Source organism: Ipomoea triloba, chromosome 1 (genome assembly GCF_003576645.1).
Source record: "Ipomoea triloba cultivar NCNSP0323 chromosome 1, ASM357664v1".
Classification (NCBI taxonomy): Eukaryota; Viridiplantae; Streptophyta; class Magnoliopsida; order Solanales; family Convolvulaceae; genus Ipomoea; species Ipomoea triloba.
In genome coordinates, this window is record NC_044916.1 from 33,939,214 (window position 1) to 33,965,604 (window position 26,391).

Genomic DNA, 26,391 nt, shown 5'->3' on the forward strand with positions numbered 1-26,391 from the left:
CTACACGTACAATGCAATGATTTAAAATTTTCATCATGGATTAGTATTTTACATTATGTATAATCCTTTTAGTACAAAATTTTAAATCACTTTTAAGAGTGTAATACATTTAAATATAGAATGTTTTTTACAAACAAAATGTTATACATAAATTTATTTTTTAAATTTATTAGAAGTTTGACATAATTGTTATTTACCAAAACTTTTGGAGTGATATGTCTACTTTGGACATAATCCCACAGTGCCGCAATCGAGTTTCGAACTTTTGTCTCTTTCTCTAAATAGGACCTACTGAATCAGTGAGCTAAACTTGTGCGGACTAAGTTTGTTTTCATTATTTACCTTTTTCGATGACAATAGGAACTTGCAATCGAACCCATTGTTATTATTTTCCTTAGTGGGTGACGAGAGAAACATACAACCAAACTGGCAAACTATACATTTGAAGTAAATCGCATTAGACAGACTGATACGATAATTATACTTCACACACCCGATCACCCTTTCGAAACTGCTTAACATTGTTTACATGAAAATTATTTATTAATCAAATCATATTTAATTACGGAGTACTTTTGAATTTGCGAACTTTATTGAGAACTAATCAAATCATACGACAATACATATATCAAAATATATGCTCCTTTTTTTTTTTTTTTTTTTGGTATTTAGCATTGTCTAGGTAAAAAATAATTATTAACACTATTCTTAAATTGTGTGTATTCAGTAAATAATAATATTATTTCAAGATGGAAATTGGAAGGAGTATACACATTTAATAAGTATGAATAATATATTACACGTACCATTCTTTCATACTAAATATTACGGAGTATGTTATTTGATAAAATTTCATTTAATTTTAAATTATACAAATCAATCAATTTATATTAAATTAGTGTATAAATGTTTGTACCATATTCTTTTGAGTGCAAGTGTGCAACTATGAATTTCCAGTTGTATTTTCCTGTGCCCACAAATTTATGGTGTATTTAATTGTGTAATCTGTCCATGTTAATTGAGTTGATCCCCCATAAATCAACATTTATTTAACGATAGATAAAATATGAAAAATAAATAACCATTATTATTATTATTATTATTATTATATATTTTACGTTACAGAACCCATCAGATTTTGTAGGAAAAATTGGTTCTAATTTCACCGTATCAACAGTGTTTCTCAAACACTTTTCGTTTTGGTGGTGTATTTAATTTGGCCATACAGGGAGTTTGAAGCGAGTGTTAATCTTTCTTTTTAAATTAATTAAAAAGAATTTTGTGGTGAATGTTCTGGGTGAACACTGCAACAGATATGATCATAAGGTTGCGAGCTTAGAGTTGGATGGTGGTGGTTGTCAATAATGGAGATGGATGGTAATAACGATCAATGGGGGTCGATGAAGATACCTGCCAACAAGATCATCCACTTTTATTAGTAGGGTATTAATGTAACACACAATTAAACCTCGGTTAATATTTTGAGCTATTTTTACGACTAATACATCATTGGTTGCCTCTCTCCGAGGTCGGCGACTAGTTTTGGTTGCCTCTCTTCGGAGAGGTGACAACAAATATTGTCGAAGAAGGTGCCCATGATTCATTTTTTGATTGAAAATGATGTCGAATTTAAAGTGACATGTTATCACATACATTAGTAACATAATTTTTGACTTTTTTGCTCAAAAAAAAAAATGTTAATGTGTTTAATTGTAACTTTAAAAAGTTTAAATATCGGATTAGCTTTTTAGGTAAAGTTTGAAGGTCTATTTAATAATTTTCACTTAATTATCTATTTAGCTTATAGGCTCTTATTAGCGGACGAGAAATCATTTACGGGGTAGTTTTGAAGAATAAGGGTCAAATAGGTCATCGAACTGCATACGATAATGCAATTAGTCCACTGAACTTAAAAACAATTATAACTGAATCTCTAAACTTTCACATTTCATGTAATTTGTCCAATTTACTGGTTTCTAACCAATTACCAAAAATAAAAAAATATTTTGTTTAAAATAATTTTTAAGAATTAATTATTTAATAAAAAAAAAACAGGAAACTTTTTTTTTTTTGAAAACAAAACAGAAAACTTCGTCTCGTCGGACTTCGTCTCCATGGCCGAAGATGAACTTTTTTTTAAAAAATATTAATTTAAATAATTATTTTATTTTTATTAAAACTAAATAAATTTAGATTAACTTGTTAGGAACCTGTAAAGAGTTAGTTTAGAGACTCAATTGTAATTTTTTTTAGATTCAGTGGTCTAATTACATTATTGTGTGCAGTTCGATAACATATTTGATTCTTATTCCTAGTTTTTATTTATTTATTTATTATTAATTTATAATTTTTGGGTCCTCTCGGAACAAAGAGGCTGCGAAGACAATTTGGCTCGGGTCGATCAATACCCAATAGCACTCCGACACTCTACTCTGAGAAAACCTTAAACCAAAAGATAGAAAGAAACACGAGGAAAACGAAGACGAAGAAGGAACAAACCCACATCCTCGTCCCTGATCTATTTTGCCGTTATCTATCTGCCTCTCTATAGCCACCCTTCTCTCGCAGTACGTATGTATTGTGCATGTTATGTTTGTTTCTTCGATACCTAGGGTTATAATTAGCTCAATGATATATTAGATTTGATTTCTCCATTGCTGCATCGCATACTTCCCGTAATTCTCTTTCGATTAATCTAACGCCCGTGTTGGGAAAATTTGTAACTCAGCGAGTTTATATTTTGACTTTATTGTTTTTTTAATTGGTCATATTTTGTTGAAATCTGTCAACATATTTATGAAAACGGTGCTGGTTTAATGAAATCATATTCGTGTATATCTTCAGTAGCTGCAGCCTGCAGCTGCGGATCTTGATCAAGACCGAAGAAAATAAATTGTGCATCTGAAGTGTGATTTTGTGTCTTCAACATTAGCTGTTTGAACAACTTTGTGCCCACTGTGTGAAGCTGCGTAATGTGGCTTGAAAGCTTACCTGTGGGGAATAATCTTGTGTTATTTATGTTGGGATTTTTCTTTTTTTTTTTTTTTTTTTGGTTGACTTTGCAATAGACTCTGCTTATTTAATCAGTATACTGTGTTTCTGTGATTTTAAGACTAATTTATTTAACATAATACTTATGGCTGCTGTTCTGTTGTCTTTCAGATCATACTGCACACTGGAAGATAATATTGTTGACATTAATTAATAAAGGGGTCCAATGGGTGAGAGTGTAAGAAAGCGCAAAAGTTTGTGGGATGCAGAAGAAGATACTTCTCTTCGTGTTGAGTCAAATGATAAAAATGCATGGTCTGGAAGGGGACAGTATCCTAGTTATCAGGAAAACAGTGCTTCGAAAACTGATTTTTCCTCCAAGAATCACTCTGGTTGTGACTTATCACCACAAAATGTTCCCCAGGAGAGTCATAGGAGCAGCCAACATGGGGAACGAGTTCCAGAAACTGAAGAAGCTGATAGGAAAAAAGACTTATATAGAAGCCGCAGGTCGGTGATTGATTTGTATTAAATGATATATCTTTCATGCACCAAGAAAAATGACTCATCTTTTGTCTGTTTAGTGAGAGATTAAGTCATGTTCTCACTGTTAAGGGTGTATGTTTACATGCTCTAATTTTACTTAAGTGACAAGTGCTCGAATAGTTACAGTGGAAATAAATGATTTTTTAATGAAGTTTTTGCATGGAGTGCAATATTAGGCACCTTCTGGACTGCACAAGGGCTTGAAACCTCTAAAATGTTTGCACGCTCAAGTTTTGTTTGTAATTGTGGATAATCTACCATTATTGGATGTGGAAAAATTGGAATTCTTCATATAATTAGGATTTTTACTGATGTTGCATTGCTTATCATGTAATAGGCACCCTGCAAGAGACAGGAGCAGGAGCAGGGGAAGGGGAGAAGGCAGGAGCAGAAGTCCCGGTAGGAGAAGGGACAGAGCTAGGTATCCAGTGCAGAAAAGGAGTGGAAGTACAAGCAGGAGCAGGAGTAGGGATAGGGGCAACTTGAAAGCCAGAAGCAGGAGTCGCAGTCCTCCCCATAATTATAAAAGTGATCCACATGGATGGGGTGATAGACGGAATGGGTCTCGAATATCATCACAGACCTGCAGAGATTTTGCCACTGGGAAGTGTAGAAAAGGTAGTGAGTGTAGGTTCCTTCATGCAGATAACTTAAAGAGTACAGATGGATTTCAGTTAGAGGATGACTTGGCTGAAACATTGGGTAACAGGCTAGAGCATGGACATGTCTCAAGATCTGCTAATAGTGAAGGTCATGAGATCCGGGATGAGCTTCCTGATGCATATGATATAGAGCATGATCAAACTAGGAAACGGAACAGAGTTATGATCACTTGTAAGGATTTCATTAAAGGCAAGTGTCACTGGGGTGCATCATGTAAATTCTCACATGTTGGCGTTTCTAGTGATAACTATGAAAGAGGCGTTAAGAATGCATCTCTCAATTATGTTCAGGAGCGTGAACCAACTAAAAGCACTAAACAGCTGTGCAAGTATTTTGCAGCTGGGAAGTGCTTTCATGAAAACTGCAAATTCTCTCATGATGGTCCCACCCCTAGCTATATTGAAACTAGACCCTCTGACAATATAGGTGGGGGCAGATTGGATGGCAAGAATAAACACCCAAGTGGCCCAAATTGGGATGATGCACAAAGGGACTCAAACCTTTCCCAAATTGGGATACACCCAAAAAGATTTATGGCTTCCCCAAATGGTAGAGACACAAACACTTCTGGATCTGTTCTGGAAAAATTAACAGACAGTGAGGGGCAAACGGCTACTTCCATAGCCTCACAATCCCAAAGTTTAAATGGAAGTTCTCATGTTTATGAACAGGGTAAAATACAAGAAGCTTCAGGCGTCAATCTTTCCAACACAGTCATGAAACCTGAAATGTCTTTGAATTCTTTTGTTATGCCATATACTTTTGAGGACAAGGGTAAATTTGGGCCTAATGCACTACACGAAGTGAAAAGCTCCAGGAACAGTGTTCATCCGGTTTTATTGCCTGGACAAAGCTACGAAGTTGGTGAAAATATGACTGTAAGCTCTGAACCTTCTTTCTTCACCAGCTCGAATCAGAGTAGACCGAGAAATCAGAAAGAAGCTGCCAGTTCAACAGATACACAAAGTATGGAATTCCCTCATAATCTTTCCACTGCCGCACTTGTCAAGCTTGCATCTCAAATGAAAAACTCTTCCACTTCTTCCACGGTTACATTTGGAAATGAGTCTGTGAAATCTGAACTACATTTAGAGGTGGTACCATCTGATCCCAGTTCTGCACTTCCCATGTTCAGTGCAAAGCCTAATCCAGATCAATATCATGCCCCTGGTGATAGTGTTGAGTTGTGTACCTCTGGAAACTTTATGATGCCTCTTGTCAATGCACCCCGTTTGGATGAACAGAAAACTAAGGTTCCTTTAGAAAAATTGAATTTATCTGCTGTGAATCCTGGAGCTGGAGAAAAAAATGATGTTGGTGGTTCAGATGTGATGCGCAATAAAGATCCACTATTGAAGCGACCGGAGCTTTGTACGGATTTGGAAGTCAATGGAAACAACAAAATAGTTGCCAACAAATGTGATGATGGCCAAGAAAATAAGCATTCGGACAATGTGGAAGTCCATGGGAAGGCTGAAGAGGTAAGCGGTAATAAAGATGATAAAGCAATTCGATTGTTCAAGAATGCTCTTATAGAGTTTGTTAAAGAGATCCTAAAGCCCACTTGGAAAGAAGGCCGAATGAGCAGAGAAGTACACAAGACTATTGTTAAGAAGGTGGTGGATAAAGTCACTAGTACAATCCAAGGAGACCACATCCCAAAGACGCAAGAGAAAATAGAGCAATATCTGTCCTATTCTAAACCCAAACTCTCCAAACTTGTACAGGTGAATACTAAGCTTCTTTAATTTGTCCACTCAATTCCATTGAATTCAATTCTCAGGCATATCAATATAATGATGACCAAAAGTAGGAGATGTCAGATCACATGCTAACCCCCTTGCTGTATTCTCTGTTGCAGGCATATGTTGAGCGATGTCTAAAGGCACCCGATGCCTGAAACTCCCTTATTTGGTCTGTTCGTTTCATTTCTATTTTGAATATTTCACCAAAGTTGGAACTGTGAAAATTGAAGTTTATCGCACCCTTGGGGTGGAGTTAGCCTGAATTTCCCCGATACTATGTATATATATTGATATATTCCTTTTGTCTTTTTAGTTAAAATCCTTCTGATTTAACCTTGATCTGCGAATTAAATATGGGCACTGGTGTTTCATTATTCTTCTCTGGGTTTAATAAATACTCTGAGTACATGTTTGTTGGTGTCTAATTGTTGCCTCACTTCATAGTTTCTTATCAGGAGGATGAGAAGTGCATTGACTTTTTAGTTGTGATAACAAGTGTTCGATTAATCTGTGGTGATAATATATGATTTAGGTAATTTCATGTATTTCCAGTGTATGTGTTATACATCAATGTTAATCTAGTCTTTTTTCTGTCAATAGTAATAAATTTAAAATTATTATAACTATTTTATTAATTAAAAGTAAATATTACTCCGTATTTCGTATAATTATTCTTTTAATTAATTAAATATTTTCTTATTTAATTTTTTAAGAATTTAAATGCAAAAATTCACCTTTCATTTACTTTTAGTATTTCTCACTTGCTCAGTAGTAATCAAACAAAATGGGAATCGAAACGGCCACGTAAATACATAATACTCCATAGCCGCCCCGCCATATTTCGGAGGCAAGACCTCAATACTTTCTGTAGAACTCCGATTTGGACCTTTCGAACCAAGCAAGGGCCAAACAATTTGTCCCAACATGAACTTAATTACAGGTTGCCATTTCAAGGTGAGGTGCGTCAGCCCGGACTCCTACGTTTCAAAGCAAATCAGTACAAGGAGTGGTGATAGGTCTAGCAGGGTCATTTGCCGCCATAGCCATTATCTTTCATTTCCCCGCGGCCGTACACATCACCTTTCATCCTTGTTTTGCCCCTACCAATGTATCTATAATGCCTACCGACCGCTTATAGCTAGTGCGAGGAAGAGAAACTCGAAGTCTGAGCCAATTCTCTCGCCTTCAATCGTTGAACAAGTGTTGAAGAATGACGACGAAGACGGAGACGAGTTTCTTGCTGAGGACTTTGAAGACGGTAAGTTCATTATTTACATAATTACTTTCACCGTTCAACTACGTGATGTGATTATTTTCGAGTGTTAATATCAGATGCCTTTTTCTTCCCTAATTTTATATCCTAATATGAACTATTGAGCTCAGGTCTTAAACAAGTTGATTTGAAGTGATATATGTAAATGGTTGATGGTTTATTCGATTTTAGTATACTCCATTTTATGAAAGAATTCTGGACCTACTCTTCTTCTGTGTTCCATTAAAAAGTTTTAAGAACCTGAAGAACCTGTATACTGCTTTCCTTTGTATGGCGTGTGAAGCTGGAGCTGTATTAGGATTTAGGACATAAAAATTCCACAAAGGTGTAAGCTCTATTGGTCATTTTAGAGGAATGAGCTGGAGGTTTAGAAGCTGTGCCTTACTTGGATAGGTAAAAGAATTGAATTCACAATGAATGTATTAACAAAGATTTAACGCATTATGTGACCAACTTAGACTATCACTTGCCTTATTTTTATTTTAACTACCAGATATGGTGCCTTTGATTATTATAAACAGTGAGGATAAACAGAAATATTTTAATAGATAACAAACGGAAAAAAAAAAAAAGTGGATAAAGATTTTTCCAAGAATCCTGAAGCTATCTGTCAAATTATCTCCCATTTCCCTCAATTTGCTTTGAATCTCTGATTATTTGTAGTGTCATTATAAAATTGTGATGTGTTTCACATGTGCCAATAGTCTAAAGCATAACTTCACTGCTTCTGATAATCTTTATATGGAGGACATAATGCAAGATCCACTTTTTCTGTTTAGTGGTCTATGATCTCCACTTACGATGATACTACTGGTAGTAGGGTATTAATACATTCATTACAGTTATTTCAATATGTCGTAGCGTGTTATCTGCATTTGGATTTCTCTCCATACCTATCTTTTTAGCATAAAAGGAGTTCAGGTAAGCTGGGGAGAAATGTATTAATTACTAATTTACTACCATATTTCACTTTGCCTACCTTGATTCCCTAATTTGCTTTCCATTTGATTTCAATTAAATGGAATTCATCTGTAGTGGCATTAACTATCATTTTAGTTCTTGATATCTGATTAGTCCAATGCTGTTGTACTGTTTAGAGATAGGAGCTTAATGGGATTCCAAAACACTCTATTAAGCTTTTATTTTGACACTGTATCTCATATTGTGAACTTTCTCTAGTTTTTTAACCAATGACATGAAGGGCTTCAGAAACATATTAATATGTATCCCACAAGTGAAGATGAAGTTCCATTTAGATTTAATTTAATATATTTTAAGGTGAGAGATACAGCTCTTTGTGAAACATATGGTAGCAAGTTTGGATGCACATGCAGTTAATTTATTGTGATATTTATATTGCATGCCAGAAGCTAGATCGGGAGTTACATTTATCCCCTCTCACCCTTCTCTTCAGTGTGACCTCTTTTGTTTTTGTTTTTGTTTTTACTGAATTTCATAACTAATAAATTCTTTTTGAAGTCATTCTCAAAACATATTTCAGCATCTCAACTTTTTTTTCCCCCATTTATCATAACTATTTTAAGCCTCTTTTCAAGAGAATCAAGGGGACAAAATAGCAATTCTTTTTGGGGTGTTTCCAGGAACTTTTATTACTTCAGTTTCTTCTTCCATATCAATAATCAATGTATTCTGGATTTCCATGGGACAGAGGAGCTGCTGGAGGATGATAATGATGATGATTTCCTTTATGATGAGAGTTTTGAGGAAGATGCTAAACTCTTCGTAAGTATTATTGTTTAACAGATTTTGACCTCACATGACTAGCTTTTGTATGGAAGTTTAATGCTAGATAGTGTTAAATCGGTTACTCTTGATTTTAAGTTTGGTGATGGATCTGGAGGAGGTGGAATTGCTCTTGCTGGGACACCATGGGACAAAAAATCATTAGAAATTGCTGAAGAAGTTGCTCTATCATTTGATGGAGAATTGGGAATATATGCCTTTAAGACGCAAAAGAATGCCCACATTCAAGTGCGAGTGGAGAGACTCACAAACAAGTAAGCTATAGGTGTGAATGATTCTTAGTTCTGACAGTAGTAAGTTTACATGGTATTTTGTAGTCATCAAAGACTTGATCTTTATTGTGGATATAAAAGCAATAATGCTCAGGATAAATCAGATATGGAGACATTGAACAAGCATTTCGTTATAGAAACTATAATGATTGATGTTCGGTTGAGTAAATTCCCATTTATTTTGTTCTCATGCAACTGATTTTTATCTTTAAATCCTTACTTAACAGACATCTTTCACAATGTTGGAAATTGTTTTCCCATTCAGACATGGTTAAAAAATCGCAAGGCGCTCCTTGGGTGCCCGCGTTTTTTGTCGGCGCCTAAGTGGCCTAGTCGGCCGGCCGGCTAGACCACCGATTACAGTGATAATCTAGGTGGCCGACGCCTAGCGCTTAGGCGCGATTTTTGCAACATTGCATTCAAATAATAATCTATAACTTGAGGCGCCCTGACACAGATGAATAAATTTCTGCAGATCAGGTTCTCCTAGTATGGCAGACATTGAAGCTTTCTCATCAGCTTACAGAGAACGGCTTGATGAAGCTGAGTTGTCAGGATCTATTCCAAATAACTTATCCCTGGAGGTCTTTTTCTCTCAACCCTCTCTCTCTTAGCTTTGTATGACTCCTTATTTCTTGAGATTCCCTTTTCATATCTTTAAGATGACGTACCCAAGAGAATTGATTAAAAAAATGCATTTTCTATCTTCACCTTTTATTTAGTTTTGTAATCCGCTAGTGAACATGAAAGATGGGTTCTCTTGTTTAATTGGAACTATACACATAGAATAATAAGCGTTTGCTTATCTTAATGTTAATATAACCCAAAGCCTGCAATCACCTGAAAAATGTTTTCTTGTAGGTATCTTCACCTGGTGTGGAGAGGGTTGTTAGGGTCCCAGAAGATCTTGATCGGTTCAATGAACGTCCCATGTATGTAAAGTATGTGAGTGAAGGAATCAAGACTGGCATGCCTACTGAACAAGATGGTGTATTCAGGCTTGTGTCCTTCGATTTGGAAACAAGTGTATGCACATGGGGATTAGCTGACGTAAGGGTTAACCGAGAAAAAGCAGGTAAAGGAAGGCCCCTTAGCAAGAAGCAAAGGGAGTGGCGGTTAGACACGCCATTTGATTCTCTCCGTATGGTCCGGCTGCATTCAGAAATGTAACCATTGGGGTTAAATTTTGTATTCATTAATGTGATTGCAGAATATTTGGAACTCAAGTTTGAAGAAGACACGCCAGAATGAAGTTATATAACCACCTTAGTATTATATTAAATGAAAAATGAGTGCAGTTTATACATTGATTGTTAACGTGGTGCTGTGCTCCAAGTTAAAGTGTATTATTAGCTCTTACACAAGTGTAGTCATTTGGCGTTGTAGCTAATCGAGACTACGGAGGTTCACGAAGATATAGGTTATCAAACTCACTTGATTTTTTTAGTATATGTTAAAATGTTCATATTACTTTTTTTTTTTATTCGACTCTTATTTAAAGAAAGAATTAACTTATACCTATTTAGCACATGATTCACTTGCACAAGAGTTAATTTGAATTAAGGCTACTTAATTTTCAAAAAAAAAAAAGGCTACTTAATTTTTAAGTGAATTTCAAGATGCGTAATTATGAAATTACAGACTCATGTTTGGGTAAAGAAAACGGACTATCGATGTCGGCAATGTGTAAGAAACAATTAAGTACGCTTCTTCTTCTTATTTATATATATAAATATAAAAGGTAGGTAGTAGAATTTACTTTCTTTCTGAGTAAAACAGAAAAGATATTTTTTTGAAGAAATTACAAAATTACAAAATATAAAGAAAATGTGCTACCCACTGTGTGTAAGGAACAAATATATTTAAGTACGACTGTACTTATTATTTTATAAATTATAAAAAATATGTAGATACTATAATTTTTTTAAAAAAACTTTTTGAGCAAAATAAAAAAGATATTTTTTTCAAGAATCTACAAAATTACAAATACAAAATATGAGGGACCATATCATGTGACGATTTTAAATTTGTAGTATTTTCTAGCGAAAATATAATATTTTTTGTGGGTAAGCAATATTGCATTGCGACTAAAAAGTATTTTTTAGTTTAGTGTGAAATATTATGTGTGGACTTTCTTGCCAACCTTGGTCTGAGTAGGGAGTGCGATATTCGGTCCTTGACGTCCCTCGAGGGAGATGTGTTGTCTCCTCGTGGGCGATGCTAGTGGGGTGGCCTCTCATAGAGTTAAATAGAGTTGATGTGTAGCCTTTCTTACCTCACTAAAAAAAATCTTAGATAAATTGAATTATAAAAAAAATATAAAATGAAATGTAGAGGAGATCCATGTTACCGCAGGAGCGCCATAGGTGGATTACCAAGAATGTTTGGAACTTTTGAAATATTTATTAAGATTATAAGCTCATAATCAATGGAGAAATCCACTACAAGAACTCACGAAGTACTGTTAAGAAATAAAGTAAAGTTGTCCACATGGATAACTAAATTGGTCACAGGGAGTGAAGTTTGAGAAAAAGAATCACGGATCGAATTTCTCCTAACAGTAGTGTGGGAGCAATCTCTCCCCAAGTGAGAGAAGTTCCTTGTGCTAAGTTACCGAGCAAAGGCAAGCCACGAGTGACAAGTGTTGCGAGGGGAAATTGGTGAAAGGCTAAGTCGAGCACATATCATTCAAATATAAAACAAAAACTTTAAAAAATTATCTAACATATTCCAACACTATTTTTCTAAAACCAAATTTCTCGACTTTTTTCAGACTATATATTGATAATTGAACTTCTATGAACCCGCACTAAGACTCATTTCGATGGTAAATCTCAAATTACCTAAGTGATTCCAAGTTTCCATCACCTGTAATTATTTTAAAAATAGGGAATTTACAAACAACATTATTAAAAAAAATTTCAATTTTAAAAAGGAACAATCTAGAACTGGGAGTATTTTGTAAAAGCGAAGAGGGGCTTTCGTTGAAAAAAAAAAATCAAAAAAATGGTTTGAAAGTGGAACGGTTAGTGGGAATTTAGGAGTAACATTATAAAACACGAAAATCAAGAGCATAATAATAACAACAACAAGTACCCTCAAAAAAAATAATAACAACAACAAGATTTAAACAACTCATTTAACCCACAGTATATGATTCAAAGCTTTCACGGAGTCTCTCCCCACTTTTCTGGTTCAAACGTAGAAACCACTGCACCCACCCACTGGTTTCTTGGATACATGGGCTGCCATTTCTTTTTCCAAATCTGTCGCTTAATATTGCTATGCCATTTAAATTACAAAACTGCCCACACTGCTTTCTTTTATTGCCACTAACACTACTCATACACATCATATCAATCACAATATAAAATAATGGTCTGCATTGACAGCTCAGTTGATTACATTAATAAAGTTTGAAAAGAAATATTGATCAAGCCTCACAAAATAAATCACCCAATTATGTTTTTGAATATTTCAAAATCATGCAATTTCACATCAAAGGAACATGCTAGTTTTTGTGAACTGTATAATAACTTAATTACAATTTTTTTTGAATTGGATAATCTAATTATATTTAGAAATGTAATTCGATGACTTATTTGAGTATTATTTTTTATTAGAATCCATGAATTTATTATAATTTCCGTGTTTATTAAAACATTTAGACTTATATAATTTTATTTTATTTTTGAAAAAGACTTGTATAATTTAATTTGATTAAAGTTAAGTATATGATTAATAAAGTGAATTATGGGAGTGAGTATAGTGGCACTTGGGTAATATGATGAGAGTATTGAGGGCAAATTATGAACGAGATTTCCTATAAAAAGTTGGTAACCCCTACTTCTCACTCATTGCAAACCAGACATTTGACTTTTCTTCCTCTGAGTGTAAGCATGCAGCAATTCTTAGTATTCTCCGCCAACACACTTGCATGCTCTCCATCTGCCTTTCCGGCCGCCCTCCGCCGCCGTGTAGCGCCGATCTCCGCCATTGCCGCCCCGCCGCAGCCGCTCCGTTACCAGACGACGCACTCCATGCCCGCCGAAAAAGTGGAGATTTTCAAGTCGCTAGAGTCCTGGGCGTCGAGCTCGGTCCTCCCTCTCCTGAAGCCGGTGGAGAAATGCTGGCAGCCCAACGAGTTCCTCCCCGACCCGTCCCGCCCCTCCGACGAGTTCTTCGATGAGGTCCGGGCGCTCCGGGAACGGACCTCCCAGCTTCCCGACGATTACTTTGTGGTTCTGGTAGGCGATATGATTACCGAGGACGCCCTGCCGACTTATCAGACCATGATTAACACGCTTGACGGTGTGCGCGATGAGACCGGCGCCAGCCAGAACCCTTGGGCGGCTTGGACTCGCGCCTGGACCGCCGAGGAGAATCGCCACGGCGATTTGCTCCGGACCTATCTTTACCTGTCGGGTCGGGTCGATATGACCATGATAGAAAAAACGGTGCAGTACTTGCTTGGCGTTGGAATGGTTAGTCCCTTCACCTCATTTTCTTATTCAAAAGTAAATTGTGTTTTTATTTATTGGTATAAATGTATGACAAAATAATGGGTGAGTAGGATCCGGGCACGGAAAACAACCCGTATTTGGGGTTCGTATACACGTCATTCCAAGAGCGAGCCACATTCGTGTCGCACGGCAACACGGCTCGGCTAGCCAAGGAGGGCGGCGATCTGGTGCTGGCGCGGATTTGCGGGAGCATTGCGGCGGACGAGAGGCGGCACGAGAACGCATACGCCAACATCGTGGAGAAGCTTCTGGAAGTGGACCCCAACGGCGCCATGCTCGCCATAGCCGACATGATGAGGAAGAAGATCACAATGCCGGCTCACCTCATGTACGACGGCCAAGATATCAACCTCTTCGAGCACTTCTCCGCGGTGGCTCAGCGCCTCGGCGTTTACACGGCTCACGACTACGCGGATATCTTGGAGTTTTTGATCGGACGGTGGAAGCTGGAGAAGATGGAGGGATTGAACGGGGATGGAAGAGGTGCACAGGACTTCGTGTGTAGACTGCCGCTGAGGATTAGGAAGCTGCAAGAGCGAGCCGACGAGAGAGCCAAGAAGTTGGCGCCGCGTGGGGTGAAGTTCAGCTGGATTTTCAACAGGGAGGTTACTATATAATATGTGAATTTTAATTTAATTCAGGATCATATGATATAAATCATGAGAGAATGAATCGCCTCGTTTTTTATTTGTATTGTTTGTTCTTTTAATGTACAAATATGTATATTTGCAAGGAGCCTTGCTTTTCTTATCTCCAACCATGTTATGAAGTGTTCTAAAATGTGAAATTTATTATTGGCTTGGCTTTAAGCCCCAAAAAAAAAATTGTGACGGTTAAAAATTGACACATTTGTGTACTTTTTGTTAATTAATTTTAAATTTGAGTTTAAGTAAAATTGTTACTTGTTATATTTTGAAGCACGCCAGACAATTTGCTTGATGCTTAGTACTTACAGAGTTTCATATAGACAAGAGGACTGTTGGTTGTAGGATTACGGAGTATTGGCAGACAAACATAACCGAGATAATAAAATATAAATAATTGAGAGAAAAATAAATTGTGTTATGATTACGGAGTATCGCCAGACTAACTAACTGATTTGATAATAAAATAAAAATAATCGAGATATATGTAGGTAGCTTCATATATGCACAATTGTGAGTATCGTCAGACTAACGTAACTGATTAGATGGTGCCTACAATTTACTATTTTTGTAGGTAGCTTCATATATGTAGAATTGTGCTTTCTTTGTTCTTGACATAGTAAAGGTGAAATATGCTTATAGCAATCAGGTATATTTATGAGAGGTAATTTAACGAAGAAACTCTAGATTAACTTGCATCTTATCCATTAATTTTAAGATTGTCATATAATTTCTTTTACTACCAAAGGACAATAATGGATCTCACAAGTGCACAGGATACGGCATCCTTATAATGGCCCAAAAACCTTATTCTTATTACTCCTATCATCATCTATAACTCTCTCTCATACTTGTACAAACAACAACCAGGTAGGGATACACTCTGATGAAGAATCAGTGTTCCATTTTGATGATGCACCTCAAGCTTTCCCCTTTCAGCATCAGATCAAAGGCTTTGTTGATTTCCGAGAAGGACACTTGGTGGGTGATGAACTTCTCCAACTCCAGCTCCTGCATATATGCAGCCCAAATCAAAACATCATTCATTCATTCATATCAACACACAATATTCATTCACCATACATACATTTTTCATGTATTTCTCCACCACAGCTGGGAGGTCAGATCTAGGTTTGTAGTTGCCAAAGAAGGTGCCTTTCAAAGTCCTCTCGTTCAGCAGATTCATGGGGTGAGTCTTGAATGCGTCGTCTTTGTTCGGAACCCCCACAAGAACAGCAACACCCCAACCCTGTGTCATCAATCCATCATTGTATACTATAGTTTCACTTGGAAAACAAATCTTAAATTCAGATACTACAATAATAGGCAAGACACTTACATCATGAACACATTCAAATGCAGAGATCATTGCATTGATGTTTCCAGTGCACTCCACGCTCCGGTCCACCCCACCATTTGTCATCTCAGCAATCACCTGCAACAAATATATGCTCAGCTTTAATTTAAACAAGGAACAAAACATCAATGCCAACCACAAAGAAACAAACTAACCTCTTGAACAGGCTTGCTGTGATCTTTTGGATTCACAAATTCAGTAACACCAAACTTCTTAGCTGTGGTCAACAAAACCAATGAGCACCATCATCATCATCTTGAATACAAGATATTTAATAGGTAACATATCAACTCTTGTCATAATTTTGTTTTCAAATTTTTTGTGCCATTCCAGAACTCACCATCTTCAAACCTATTGGCGTTCAAATCAATACCAATAATCCTGGAAGCCCCAGATAACCTAGCTCCTTCGGCAGCCTAATAGTTCAAATACAGAGACAACACTTCCGTTGAAATTTGCAAATACTGAGTAATAAAGAAACAGGGCAATGGCTCAAAGTGTACTCACAGCAAGGCCTACAGCTCCCAATCCAAAAATGGCAACAGTCGAGCCTTTTGCCGGTTTGGCAACATTTACAGTAGCACCAAATCCTACACAAGTACATTTGATTAGTAAACACTAACAACTAACATTGCTAACATTATATTATACTCTCTCTAACCTGTGGATATTCCACAGCTGAGAACACAAACTTTGTCAAGTGGTGCCTCAGGATTGATCTTGGCAACACAACCAGCATGGAGTGTGGTGTATTCACTAAAGGTGGAAGTTCCAACAAAGTGATATATGGGCTTCCCATCCTTGCTGAACCTCGTCTTTCCATCCTCAATCATAACCCCCCTGTCAGTGTTAATCCGGAGAAGGTCACACATATTGCTTTCCTCTGATTTACAGTGGCGGCAATCACCACACTCCCCAGTGAACACTGGAAGAGCATGGTCTCCTGGTTGGAGATGTGTTACTCCTTCACCTACACTCTCTACAATCCTAAATTCAACAGAAGTAGACAACAAGTTAATGCTGGCATAACTAGCTTGCTTAAAAGCTAGTAGCTACTAATAGTATTTCAAAATAAGCTAATCCTTTTTAAGCTCTATGTTGCTTTAGAAAAAGCAGTATTAAAATAAGTAATAAGCTCTTAAACAAGATCCACTAAACATAGACATAAATCAATCCAGAGTGCACTAAGAGGCTATCTATTCAAACATGATAATATATTTTGACAAAGTTTTAGATTATACCCTCCAGCTTCATGTCCAAATATTCTTGGGAATAGAGGAGTTTGACCCTGCAGTCAAATATCAAATGTAAGAGCTTGGGGTTGGGATTCAACCTTTTGGAGAAGAGTATTCAATTAGAACAAATTATTTATTTATGACTAAATCGCTTTCAAATATATCATATATCATATATGCAATCGGATCAAATAGTAGATTGCGCATTGAATGCTATCTAATTACGATTACTAATTACGCTAATAAGCATCTTAACTTACCTTGGCTTCCCAGAAGTAAACATCAGTGTGGCAAAGGGAGGTGTAGAGAATCTTCAAACGGACTTCCATTTTCTGTGGCGGCGCCACCTCTACTTCCTCAATAACCAAAGGTTTTCCGGCTTCCCATGCCACCGCAGCTGCAAAACGAACGATCATGTTCCGCATAATCAATCATGCATTCATAAACAAAACAACACAAGAAAAAAAAAACTAAACCTTTTTTTTTTCTGGTTAAAACATTAAACAGATCAAATTTACTGTGGGAATTGTTCATGCCGACAGACAGCAGACTCCCACATATGCGGGATTGAAAACTATGAATCCACAAAATCCATAGCAGTGATGATCAAGAGAACAACCCACATCCATGGAAAAAGACTAGGCTAGATCAAATGAAAATAACAGTAACATAGAAAGAATAATTTAATAATTTATAGCCACAATCAAAGGAAAAAGGAAGCCCAGCAAAGCAGATCCATCGAGTCGTTGAATAAAATAAGAGAAAAAAGAAGCAAAATCCCATTAGACCAAATCAAGAAACACCGAAAATCCCACCCCATCACATAAAACCAAAAACGATATGGAAATCCGGTAAAGCAATCACCTTTGCAGCGAATGACCTGACCAGCAGTGTTAGCAGCCATAGCTTTCTTGTATTTCGGTGTGATTGTATGTATAGTATTATCTGTATGTATATTGTGAATGCAGATGATTCCAGAGCATGTATTATATACTCAGTAGCGTGGCACAGTTTGCGCGAAACTGGCACCGCTTCAAAACATCCACGGACGAAAATGCCCTTCTCCTTGCATTACGCATTTCGCCTAGAAAACTACTCATAGTTGTCTTTTCACAGTATGATCGTTCTGTTGGCGCCTTCGGTTTTAGCTTAGTTCCTACAGTTCACCACGGGTAATAATTTTTTTAAAGGAGAGAGAATAAAGGTTTAATCAGCTGAAGTAAAACCATCAACCGGTTTTTAGTTTTGAAAGCAATAGCCATCATACAGTTCCATGTTTTTGTCAGCTAACGAATATATTACTATCAACGCATGCATTACTCTTTATAAGAAGGTAACAAACCGGGTCTAATTTATGAGACAAGTTAAACTTTTGATTAATGGATGAATCTTTGACTTTATTAATAAAAAATCCAACTAGTGATTACAATCTCACACAAGTTTTTGCTTATAAAAAATGTTATTTTACCAGCATAAACAATTTAGTTAATTATTAAATAATAAATTATAGATCAAAATAAAAAATGGGTAACACTTGTCTGAGATTTTCTCAATCCTTTAGACGGGTTGAATATTTGATTAATGAGACAGATCTTTAACCTCATTAATAAAAGATCTGACATGTTCGATCTCACACAAATTTTTGTCATACAGAATTAAGTCATAGCAGTAGCAGGTGATTGTTGGGTGACATTAATTTATCATTTCACTATTTTGTCGGGTTAGGGTGTGAAATCTGAAGAAAAATTTTTGCCCCAAAAAATTGTTACTTTTCTTTTTTCCTTTAAATTTACCTATATCAATTTACTTTTGAGATAATAATTTTTTTTTTTTAAATACTTAATAGCAAGTAGCAACTCATGAACAAACTGATCTATGGCGAATAAAAAAATGAATTTACAAAGTAAAAAAAAAAAATCAATTTAAAAGTATCCTACCAAAAGATAGAATTTTAAAAGATAAATTTAAGAGCGGATTGTAGTATTGCTTATTTTTTATTACAAATTACAACTAAGTTTTTATTTAAGAAAAGAAAAAAAGTAAAAAAGGAAAACCAGATGCCTCAGCCAAAACCATGAACCAAAACTTGGGAAAAGTTTCAGATTTTGGCGCCTACTGAAACTGTTAACAACCCAGGAACAAAAAAGTCAAAACCAATATCAAAACCACTTATGACTTCCCTTATTGCTTTTAAGCTGTCTTTCGTCTACACCTATAAATGCCCAACCCTCACCTTCAAACCAACTCACATCATCATCATTCCAAAGATTCAATTCGCACTGACACATATTTTCAGCTTTAAACACTGAGACAACAAAAATGGCATGCACTGCTGGGCAAGTCATTCGATGCAAAGGTACTATCTTTTTTTACATTTTCATCTTCTTGATTGATAATACCTGGGTGATTCAGTTTTAGGCTAATGGTATATATGATTTGGGTTTTTGGTTGCAGCTGCGGTGGCATGGGAAGCAGGGAAGCCGCTAGTGATAGAGGAAGTGGAGGTCGCCCCGCCCCAGAAAATGGAAGTCCGAATCAAGATTCTCTTCACTTCTCTTTGCCACACTGATGTCTACTTCTGGGAAGCCAAGGTATACTATACTATACTTGCACACCCTTCTTTATATATTGCATTTTGATTGCCCTTTTAAAAAGAGATATTTTTTTTGGGGTCTTGCAGGGGCAAAATCCTGTCTTTCCTCGTATTCTAGGACACGAGGCCGCAGGGTAAGCTTATATTCTTTAATCAAGAACTCTGGTTACTCAGATGTAACGTTTTTTAAATTAAATTCTTGAATTTGTTTGTGGGGTTTTAGGATTGTGGAGAGTGTAGGAGAGGGGGTGACAGAGCTAGCAGCAGGGGACCATGTGCTACCTGTTTTCACTGGGGAATGCAAAGAGTGTAGACACTGCAAATCAGAGGAGAGCAATATGTGTGATCTCCTCAGGATCAACACTGACAGAGGGGTGATGCTTCACGACCAGAAATCAAGATTTACAATCAACGGCAAACCAATCTATCACTTCGTTGGAACCTCCACCTTCAGCGAATATACTGTTTGTCATGTTGGTTCTATAGCCAAGATCAACCCACATGCACCTCTTGACAAAGTTTGTGTCCTCAGCTGTGGTATCTCCACAGGTACACAACAATCTACTCAATTATCAAATCTTGATTCTTGAACATCATTAAAAAAAAAAACAAAAAAGAATTAGGTTTGATGGGGGTTATGAATTTGATGATTTGTTTTGCAGGTCTTGGTGCCACATTGAATGTTGCTAAACCAAAACAAGGCTCAACGGTGGCTGTCTTTGGATTGGGAGCTGTTGGCCTTGCTGTAAGTCTTCTTAGAATATGTCAATATTTTGACCAAAAAAAAGTTGATATTAGGTGACTAAAATTGTGTACTATTGATCAGGCTGCAGAAGGGGCAAGAATGGCAGGTGCATCAAGGATCATTGGTGTTGATTTGGTTCCCAGCAGATTTGAACTAGGTAAGGTTTTCTATTTCCTTGTTACTATTATTAGTACAATGATGTTTGATCAGTTGGATAAGTTTTGTTTGCTCTGTTTTTATATACTGCAGCCAAGAAGTTTGGTGTGACTGACTTTGTGAACCCAAAAGACCATAGCAAACCAGTTCAAGAAGTGATTGTTGAGATGACTGATGGAGGAGTGGACAGAAGCGTGGAGTGCACTGGGAACATTAATGCCATGATTTCTGCATTCGAATGTGTTCACGATGTATGTGCTATTTATGTTTCTGTAAACCTTAGCCGATTCATTAACAGGTTGCTAACAATAAGATTTGGTTTGTCAGGGATGGGGAGTGGCGGTTCTGGTGGGAGTGCCACACAAAGAGGCAGTGTTCAAGACTCACCCCATGAACTTGCTTAATGAGAGGACTCTGAAGGGTACTTTCTTTGGCAACTACAAGCCCCGCACTGACCTCCCGGCTGTTGTGGAGAAATACATGAACAAGGTAACACATTCATATCTGTTCTGTTCTGTCTCGACTAAAAGTCTTACACATCATCACCAAACAATCGAACCAATCTGAGATTTGGTCATTTTTGAGAATTTGCAGGAACTGGAATTGGAGAAATTCATCACTCATGAAGTGCCGTTTGCTGACATCAACAAGGCCTTTGATCTGATGCTCAAAGGGGAAGGCCTTCGCTGCATCATCACCATGTAGACTCTTGTCTGTGCTGAAACTGTGAAAAAGAAGATGCTTCTATTTTGTGTTCATTATGTAGTCATTCATGTTTTCCCTTTCCTCCCAAAAAAGGTTGAGTTTTGTGTGAATATTACAATCATGTACTTTGTATTATGTTGTCAAATTTCACAATACTGAAGTTTATATGGTACACCTTTATCGGTTCAATACTGCCTTTCATACTTCTTTCAATTGAACCTAAGATATAGCTTTACACAAGACAATACTATGAAGAATTACAAGGAAAACATGGATCCTTGTGGCCACATGAAGATAAACCAACTGCTTATAGTTGACTGGTGCAAACCATGATCGATAAGCCAATGCCGAGAGTTGAACTTGTAACCTTGCGATTACTAAGTTAACAGATTGACCAATTTAACTGGTATAGCCCCGTTTACATACGTTTTTCACAGGATAAAAGCTTCCAGTTAGAATGAGGACCTTCACTATCATTGTATTTGAATGCCACCCATCCCAGTGCATGCGCTATTTCATCTAGTTCATCAATGATATGTGTGAGGTCGCGGATATAAACTCTTCCTCCAGGTCTCAGAATTCGGTCCATTTCTAACACAATGTTTGATATATTACATCTGCATACACAACAAACCTCAGTTTTTACACTCCCCATAAGTGAAGTGAACTTTGCTTCCCCAAACAAGTATACATTACCTCTTCTTCTCTGCCGAGAAAACACCAATTGCGTTCAGTAAATCATAAGTTCTTGGATAAGTGTCAAATGGCTCACACCTATACACAATTCAAAGGAGAAATCACTTCATCACTTATTTCAGTTCACAAATTGGCATAAAGATTTCACTTTACTTCGAGTTTAGGAAGTATATAGCCCTTACCAATCATGCACGACACCAATGAGACCACGGTCGTATATAACAGGGAGTGTATTGGGACCACTGACAGGAACAACGTTCATAACCCAGCAATCAATCCCAGCATCAACTAAAGCTGCTGCAAAACTGTCAAAAAGCTCAGAAATCTTAGTTCCAAAGTTTTAAAATTAAAAATAAGAACGAATTAGCTTCGATTGGGAAGGAGTATACCTTCCATATCCAGCTTTCATGTCCATTACATTTCGGAATCTGAACTTTTTCCAATGGAAAGCACCAATATATCCACGAACAACATCGTACATATAATGTGTGTCTGCTTTGTATATTTCCTTTCTAGACAATATGGCATCCATTTTGACAGTAAATAGCCTGTCTGGTGGAGAGTTTAGGCGAGCAGGCCATGCAGTCACATTAGATCCATAGCCATTCTCAGGTAAACGTGTGATACACGCCTTCATATTCACATACCTGCAACCAAATAATAAGTGAACTAACTAAAATGGAAAATGGAAAGGATTCAAAAGGCATATATTTTGTTCTCTCCTAGATGTATCAACTGGTCAAGATGTAGGCGATAAAGCAGAGTCATGGTAATTCCAATGTCCTACTCGTTTGCTTCGAACTTCATAGTAGAAAGGGAAAGGGGAACCACACAAGTTTGACAGGTTGTAAAGCAGGAAATACCAGACATCATCGGGGTCATCGTCATTGCCACATAATGAAGGCTTTGCAGTGGGATCACGGTTGAGATAACAACTGTTATTCAATGGCTTCTGCCATATAGCAATGCCTGCATCCTTCTTCAATAGTTCCCAACAAAGGCGACTAGCAAGATCCTCCATTTCTGCATTTCAGTCAAGCCAATATCCGTTTAGAGAAACACAAACACTTGAGACATATATAATAGGACATATGCCACAGGAAATTCAAAGCAAATTAAGGTATCAAACAATGTGCAAATTACCTATCCATTCTTCTATTGATTTTTCTCGATTGTCAACAGGCTGTTCTGCTAGAACAAAGTATCCTCCTGCTCTAAGCATTCTGTTTACCTCAAGAAGCAAAATTCCATCTTCACCACAAGCCAAAGAAAACTGTGATATTATTACTATGAACCTAATATGAGTTAGAAAATCATATTCCCCATAAACTAACAGAATAATCTTGAATAATGTAACTGTATAAAGGGACAGACAACTAATTAAAATTCATATAAGCACGGAAAAGGTGATGTACTAGAGATCATATAGGATTGATAAGGATGTACCATTGCGGATCCAATTGACTTTGCATCTTGAACAATGTATCAACTCAAATGCTTGGCTAGGATACAATAACCGACGTGTTGCAAGCCCAGCAACCATGGCAGAAACACCACGCTCAAGAGCAAACTGAATCTGGTTATCGCTAGCATCGTCTTTGGGAGCTATAGACAAGGTGGTTACATTGTGCTTCGACAAATAAGCACCAAAGCTTCCTATACCACAACCAATATCCAAGACAACGCGTGTGCGTTCGCCAAAGGCAATGTCTGGAACCATCTACAAGCAAATGGAAAACAATGGAGCCAATGCCATGTGAATATTGAGAAAGTAACCAGGTGGGTATAACTCATAAGAACCAGCATACCTTGGATATCTGATCCAAATGTTGTTCTACACCATTGGGAAACTGGGTTCCTCCTCCAGGAAATATAAACGTACTTTCATTTCTTGATATCAAATTCTGCCCTTCTTTATTATCAACCAAGGAAGTCTGAGGTATGTTAGAAGCCCAAACCTATAGAAACATTTGAAAAGTTAGGTAAATACTCAAGTAAAATACCAAAGAAAGAAATGCTTGTTGGTTCTTGGGCGGAAAGTTGTGGACAATGATGCAGGATTGAGCCCTGATAGCTGGAGCATGGGAGTTTCATTCTCTTGTGGGGTGACTCTTTGTGAACATCAGACATTAATCTTCCCATTAATGGATACTGAGTCATCTGAATTACTCCTCCACAATCCTATGGGACCTTTGGGTTAGGGATTTTGCCTTTTGTGAGCAAAATACTAGTTATAATATATATACTCTAAAATTTTATACCTTCACCGTTACTTTCAATTGTGATAAACAATGATAGACTATTTTCATAAGGCAGGTCCTCAATATATTGCACAAAATAGCAAAGGAAAATACTTGTGTGTTCTACATATATATGTTACCTCATCTAGGCTTTCCGGCCAATGAACTCGAAATTTATAGCCTTTGGGTCTGGGCACCACACAGCCCAATCTTTTCCGGTTCTCCGGGCAATGCCTCTCGTACTTTGCCCCACTCTCCGGCGAACTCAAATTCGATATAGCCTCCTCCGCATTGTCCAAGCAAGGAATGTAGTCACTCATGTTATCATCACAAACTTCAAATTTCCCGAATTTTCCCTTTACAAACTCTCTATCCTCCTCTTTATCTGCCCCTCCCTCATTCTCATTCGCCACAGTCTCCACCAGGGAACTTTCGAAATCCCCAACGATAAATTCTCCCGCCATCACGCCATTCTCGTCTATAATTCCGATCCATTTAGAGAAATCCCCCTGCGGCGGCCTTGGCGGAGCTGCCGCAGCCGCAGGCAGAGAAACCAGCTGCTGAGACTGAGTGGTCAAAGCCGTGCTAGTATTGATGGTGTCAAGGATGGAGAAGGAGGAGGGGAGGCCGGTTATGGGGTTTAAAGAGAAATACCTGAGGAGGACGAAGAAGGAGAGGAATAAGAGGGATAAAGCAGTGAGTTTTACGAAAGATGGGGACTTTGAATGTGACCAGTGATCAGAATCCGATAAGCTTGTGGCGCGGACCTTCATGTTCAGAGAGGCGGCGGTGAAATCAGAACCGCGGCTTTGGTTTTAGAGGAGGTGAGGTTGTTGATATCTTGTAGGAGAAGAATGAATGATTGAGAGATTGAATTGAAGAAGATGAGATGCATGCTAAAAAAATGTGTTAGCGTTTTATATATTCAGCGTACGTTCATGGAATGGTCAGTCGTCGGCGTTAGTTGTCGGGTTCCGACTTCCGACGAATGTTTGGATTCATGGAAGAATCCGTTTCAGTGTCACCATCCATTCCAATCTAAAGGACCAGAGCTTCCAGTATGCACAACAAAAATGTCTATTTTCTTCCTAACACTGATGTACTATAAACTGCTTCTTTCTTTGTCCAACATGCTGTTTTGACTCTTGTTTTTCTTTCTTAATTATCGTTTGAGATCTTCACTACTACAAATAAGGCCTTAAACTTTAGTTTTTGACACTTTTAAAATCAATTTTCTTTAGACATAGTTATTTATAAGGTCGGTTAAAGAACAGACGTCATATTTTTTTTTAAATTTTAAAAATATATATGCTAAGTCGGTTTTTAGTACAAAACGGGCGTTGTATATTTTTTAAAATATTTAAATATTACCATTTTTTAAAAAAATAAAAATCATATGACGTCAGTTTTAGTATTAAACCGACATCGTATGATAATTTTTTAAGGAGTATATGACTACGGTTTCGTAGTACAAATTGACGTCGTATATATATATTCTTAAAATTTCCAATCAAAATCATCTAATAAAAATAAACTAATTTGAAACTAATATAAATAACACAATTCATCAAACTAATAAACATCAATCTAGTAAACAAAAACTAATTTGAAACTAATAAATAACACACTTCATCAAACTAATAAACATCAAGCTAATAAATAAAAACTAATTTTAAACATAAATTATCAACTAAAGAAAGATTTTATTAACCCATTCATCAATATGGAACTTAGATCGTGTGTCTTTAATAATTTCATCAATATCTTGTTGATTGTAGGCCAATCTTTCTTGTTTCTTCAAAGTTTACAAAGTTCAAAAGAGATAAATTATAAATAAGCTAGTATTTTTAAAATTTTGAAGTAGAAAGATATTTTATTAAATTACTTGTCTTATTTATTCATTTGTATAGGGTGTTGGAAACCATAATAACTATTAATTATTTATAAATTTACATATGTTTACATTGTCTCTTTAATGTCCTCGAATGGTCCGTAACCAATTGAATCAAACCAATAAATTTCGTTTATTAGAGGACAAATCGCCATCAGCATCCAAAGCCCACTACAAATAACTAATTTATTAGTTTTAAGTGAATATTTTTTTTTTTTGGTGTGTGATGCATTTTATGGTACATTGGTTCATTTCTTTGTTGTGCATTTCCTAAGGACCAGAGCTTCCAGTATGCATAACAAAAATGTCTATTCTGTTCCTAACACTGATGTAGTATAAACTGGCTCTTTCT

At 36.8% G+C, this 26,391-nt stretch overlaps 6 protein-coding genes across 7 annotated transcripts; 4 read left to right on the forward strand and 2 right to left on the reverse strand.

The window, feature by feature from the left end:
- Window positions 1–2,378: 2,378 nt before the first annotated feature.
- LOC116024121 (zinc finger CCCH domain-containing protein 55-like) lies at window positions 2,379–6,370 on the forward strand. Of its 2 annotated transcripts, none has more exons than XM_031265028.1 (4): window positions 2,379–2,571; window positions 3,163–3,501; window positions 3,875–5,927; window positions 6,062–6,370. In XM_031265028.1, exons 2-4 carry the CDS (start codon window positions 3,218–3,220, stop codon window positions 6,098–6,100), a joined length of 2,376 nt encoding a protein of 791 aa, XP_031120888.1. In that variant the 5' UTR covers window positions 2,379–2,571; window positions 3,163–3,217; the 3' UTR covers window positions 6,101–6,370. The 2 variants fall into 2 exon arrangements, with proteins under 2 accessions (XP_031120888.1, XP_031120884.1); XM_031265024.1 differs by having other exon boundaries at window positions 2,379–2,567.
- A 360-nt stretch (window positions 6,371–6,730) lies between these two features.
- Window positions 6,731–10,724, forward strand: LOC116024183. The gene is made up of 5 exons (XM_031265086.1): window positions 6,731–7,203; window positions 8,888–8,961; window positions 9,061–9,236; window positions 9,730–9,838; window positions 10,116–10,724. The coding sequence occupies exons 1-5, from the start codon at window positions 6,870–6,872 to the stop codon at window positions 10,422–10,424; spliced, it is 1,002 nt and encodes a 333-aa protein (XP_031120946.1). The 5' UTR covers window positions 6,731–6,869; the 3' UTR covers window positions 10,425–10,724.
- Window positions 10,725–13,131: 2,407 nt separating this feature from the next.
- On the forward strand, window positions 13,132–14,529 carry LOC116024162 (stearoyl-[acyl-carrier-protein] 9-desaturase 6, chloroplastic-like). Its single transcript, XM_031265064.1, has 2 exons — window positions 13,132–13,738; window positions 13,828–14,529. The coding sequence occupies exons 1-2, from the start codon at window positions 13,154–13,156 to the stop codon at window positions 14,392–14,394; spliced, it is 1,152 nt and encodes a 383-aa protein (XP_031120924.1). The 5' UTR covers window positions 13,132–13,153; the 3' UTR covers window positions 14,395–14,529.
- A 560-nt stretch (window positions 14,530–15,089) lies between these two features.
- LOC116024168 (alcohol dehydrogenase 1) lies at window positions 15,090–18,064 on the reverse strand. Its single transcript, XM_031265070.1, has 10 exons — window positions 17,878–18,064; window positions 17,274–17,410; window positions 17,020–17,066; window positions 16,440–16,765; window positions 16,286–16,368; window positions 16,119–16,194; window positions 15,934–15,995; window positions 15,761–15,856; window positions 15,509–15,670; window positions 15,090–15,432 (listed from the first exon to the last, which is right to left on the reverse strand). The coding sequence occupies exons 1-10, from the start codon at window positions 17,915–17,917 to the stop codon at window positions 15,316–15,318; spliced, it is 1,146 nt and encodes a 381-aa protein (XP_031120930.1). The 5' UTR covers window positions 17,918–18,064; the 3' UTR covers window positions 15,090–15,315.
- A 1,166-nt stretch (window positions 18,065–19,230) lies between these two features.
- Window positions 19,231–21,224, forward strand: LOC116024173 (alcohol dehydrogenase 1). The gene is made up of 9 exons (XM_031265074.1): window positions 19,231–19,369; window positions 19,468–19,604; window positions 19,694–19,740; window positions 19,830–20,155; window positions 20,269–20,351; window positions 20,433–20,508; window positions 20,601–20,758; window positions 20,835–20,996; window positions 21,102–21,224. The coding sequence occupies exons 1-9, from the start codon at window positions 19,333–19,335 to the stop codon at window positions 21,210–21,212; spliced, it is 1,137 nt and encodes a 378-aa protein (XP_031120934.1). The 5' UTR covers window positions 19,231–19,332; the 3' UTR covers window positions 21,213–21,224.
- A 70-nt stretch (window positions 21,225–21,294) lies between these two features.
- On the reverse strand, window positions 21,295–25,048 carry LOC116024130 (probable methyltransferase PMT10). Its single transcript, XM_031265032.1, has 9 exons — window positions 24,289–25,048; window positions 23,717–23,866; window positions 23,355–23,628; window positions 23,052–23,159; window positions 22,772–22,931; window positions 22,298–22,555; window positions 22,091–22,213; window positions 21,909–21,986; window positions 21,295–21,829 (listed from the first exon to the last, which is right to left on the reverse strand). The coding sequence occupies exons 1-9, from the start codon at window positions 24,919–24,921 to the stop codon at window positions 21,631–21,633; spliced, it is 1,983 nt and encodes a 660-aa protein (XP_031120892.1). The 5' UTR covers window positions 24,922–25,048; the 3' UTR covers window positions 21,295–21,630.
- Window positions 25,049–26,391: the final 1,343 nt, after the last annotated feature.

What these genes read in the sequence shown, in the direction of transcription:
- LOC116024168 (XM_031265070.1), bottom strand. Translation starts at nt 17,917, where the DNA reads ATGGCTGCTAACACTGCTGGTCAGGTCATTCGCTGCAAAG. An exon ending in TGGGAGCTGTAGGCCTTGCT is followed by an intron (nt 16,195 to 16,285) that starts GTGAGTACACTT and finishes TTGAACTATTAG; the next exon opens with GCTGCCGAAGGAGCTAGGTT. An exon ending in TGGAGAAATACATGAAAAAT is followed by an intron (nt 15,433 to 15,508) that starts GTATGTATGGTG and finishes GCATATATGCAG; the next exon opens with GAGCTGGAGTTGGAGAAGTT.
- LOC116024121 (XM_031265028.1), top strand. Translation starts at nt 3,218, where the DNA reads ATGGGTGAGAGTGTAAGAAAGCGCAAAAGTTTGTGGGATGCAGAAGAA. An exon ending in GACTTATATAGAAGCCGCAG is followed by an intron (nt 3,502 to 3,874) that starts GTCGGTGATTGA and finishes ATCATGTAATAG; the next exon opens with GCACCCTGCAAGAGACAGGA. An exon ending in AACTCTCCAAACTTGTACAG is followed by an intron (nt 5,928 to 6,061) that starts GTGAATACTAAG and finishes TCTCTGTTGCAG; the next exon opens with GCATATGTTGAGCGATGTCT.
- LOC116024130 (XM_031265032.1), bottom strand. Translation starts at nt 24,921, where the DNA reads ATGAAGGTCCGCGCCACAAGCTTATCGGATTCTGATCACTGGTCACAT. An exon ending in ATTTGGATCAGATATCCAAG is followed by an intron (nt 23,629 to 23,716) that starts GTATGCTGGTTC and finishes ATTTGCTTGTAG; the next exon opens with ATGGTTCCAGACATTGCCTT. An exon ending in ATGAAAGCTGGATATGGAAG is followed by an intron (nt 22,214 to 22,297) that starts GTATACTCCTTC and finishes GCTTTTTGACAG; the next exon opens with TTTTGCAGCAGCTTTAGTTG.
- LOC116024173 (XM_031265074.1), top strand. Translation starts at nt 19,333, where the DNA reads ATGGCATGCACTGCTGGGCAAGTCATTCGATGCAAAG. An exon ending in CTAGGACACGAGGCCGCAGG is followed by an intron (nt 19,741 to 19,829) that starts GTAAGCTTATAT and finishes GTGGGGTTTTAG; the next exon opens with GATTGTGGAGAGTGTAGGAG. An exon ending in TGGGAGCTGTTGGCCTTGCT is followed by an intron (nt 20,352 to 20,432) that starts GTAAGTCTTCTT and finishes ACTATTGATCAG; the next exon opens with GCTGCAGAAGGGGCAAGAAT.
- LOC116024162 (XM_031265064.1), top strand. Translation starts at nt 13,154, where the DNA reads ATGCAGCAATTCTTAGTATTCTCCGCCAACACACTTGCATGCTCTCCA. An exon ending in ACTTGCTTGGCGTTGGAATG is followed by an intron (nt 13,739 to 13,827) that starts GTTAGTCCCTTC and finishes ATGGGTGAGTAG; the next exon opens with GATCCGGGCACGGAAAACAA.
- LOC116024183 (XM_031265086.1), top strand. Translation starts at nt 6,870, where the DNA reads ATGAACTTAATTACAGGTTGCCATTTCAAGGTGAGGTGCGTCAGCCCG. An exon ending in AGGAAGATGCTAAACTCTTC is followed by an intron (nt 8,962 to 9,060) that starts GTAAGTATTATT and finishes CTTGATTTTAAG; the next exon opens with TTTGGTGATGGATCTGGAGG. An exon ending in CAAATAACTTATCCCTGGAG is followed by an intron (nt 9,839 to 10,115) that starts GTCTTTTTCTCT and finishes GTTTTCTTGTAG; the next exon opens with GTATCTTCACCTGGTGTGGA.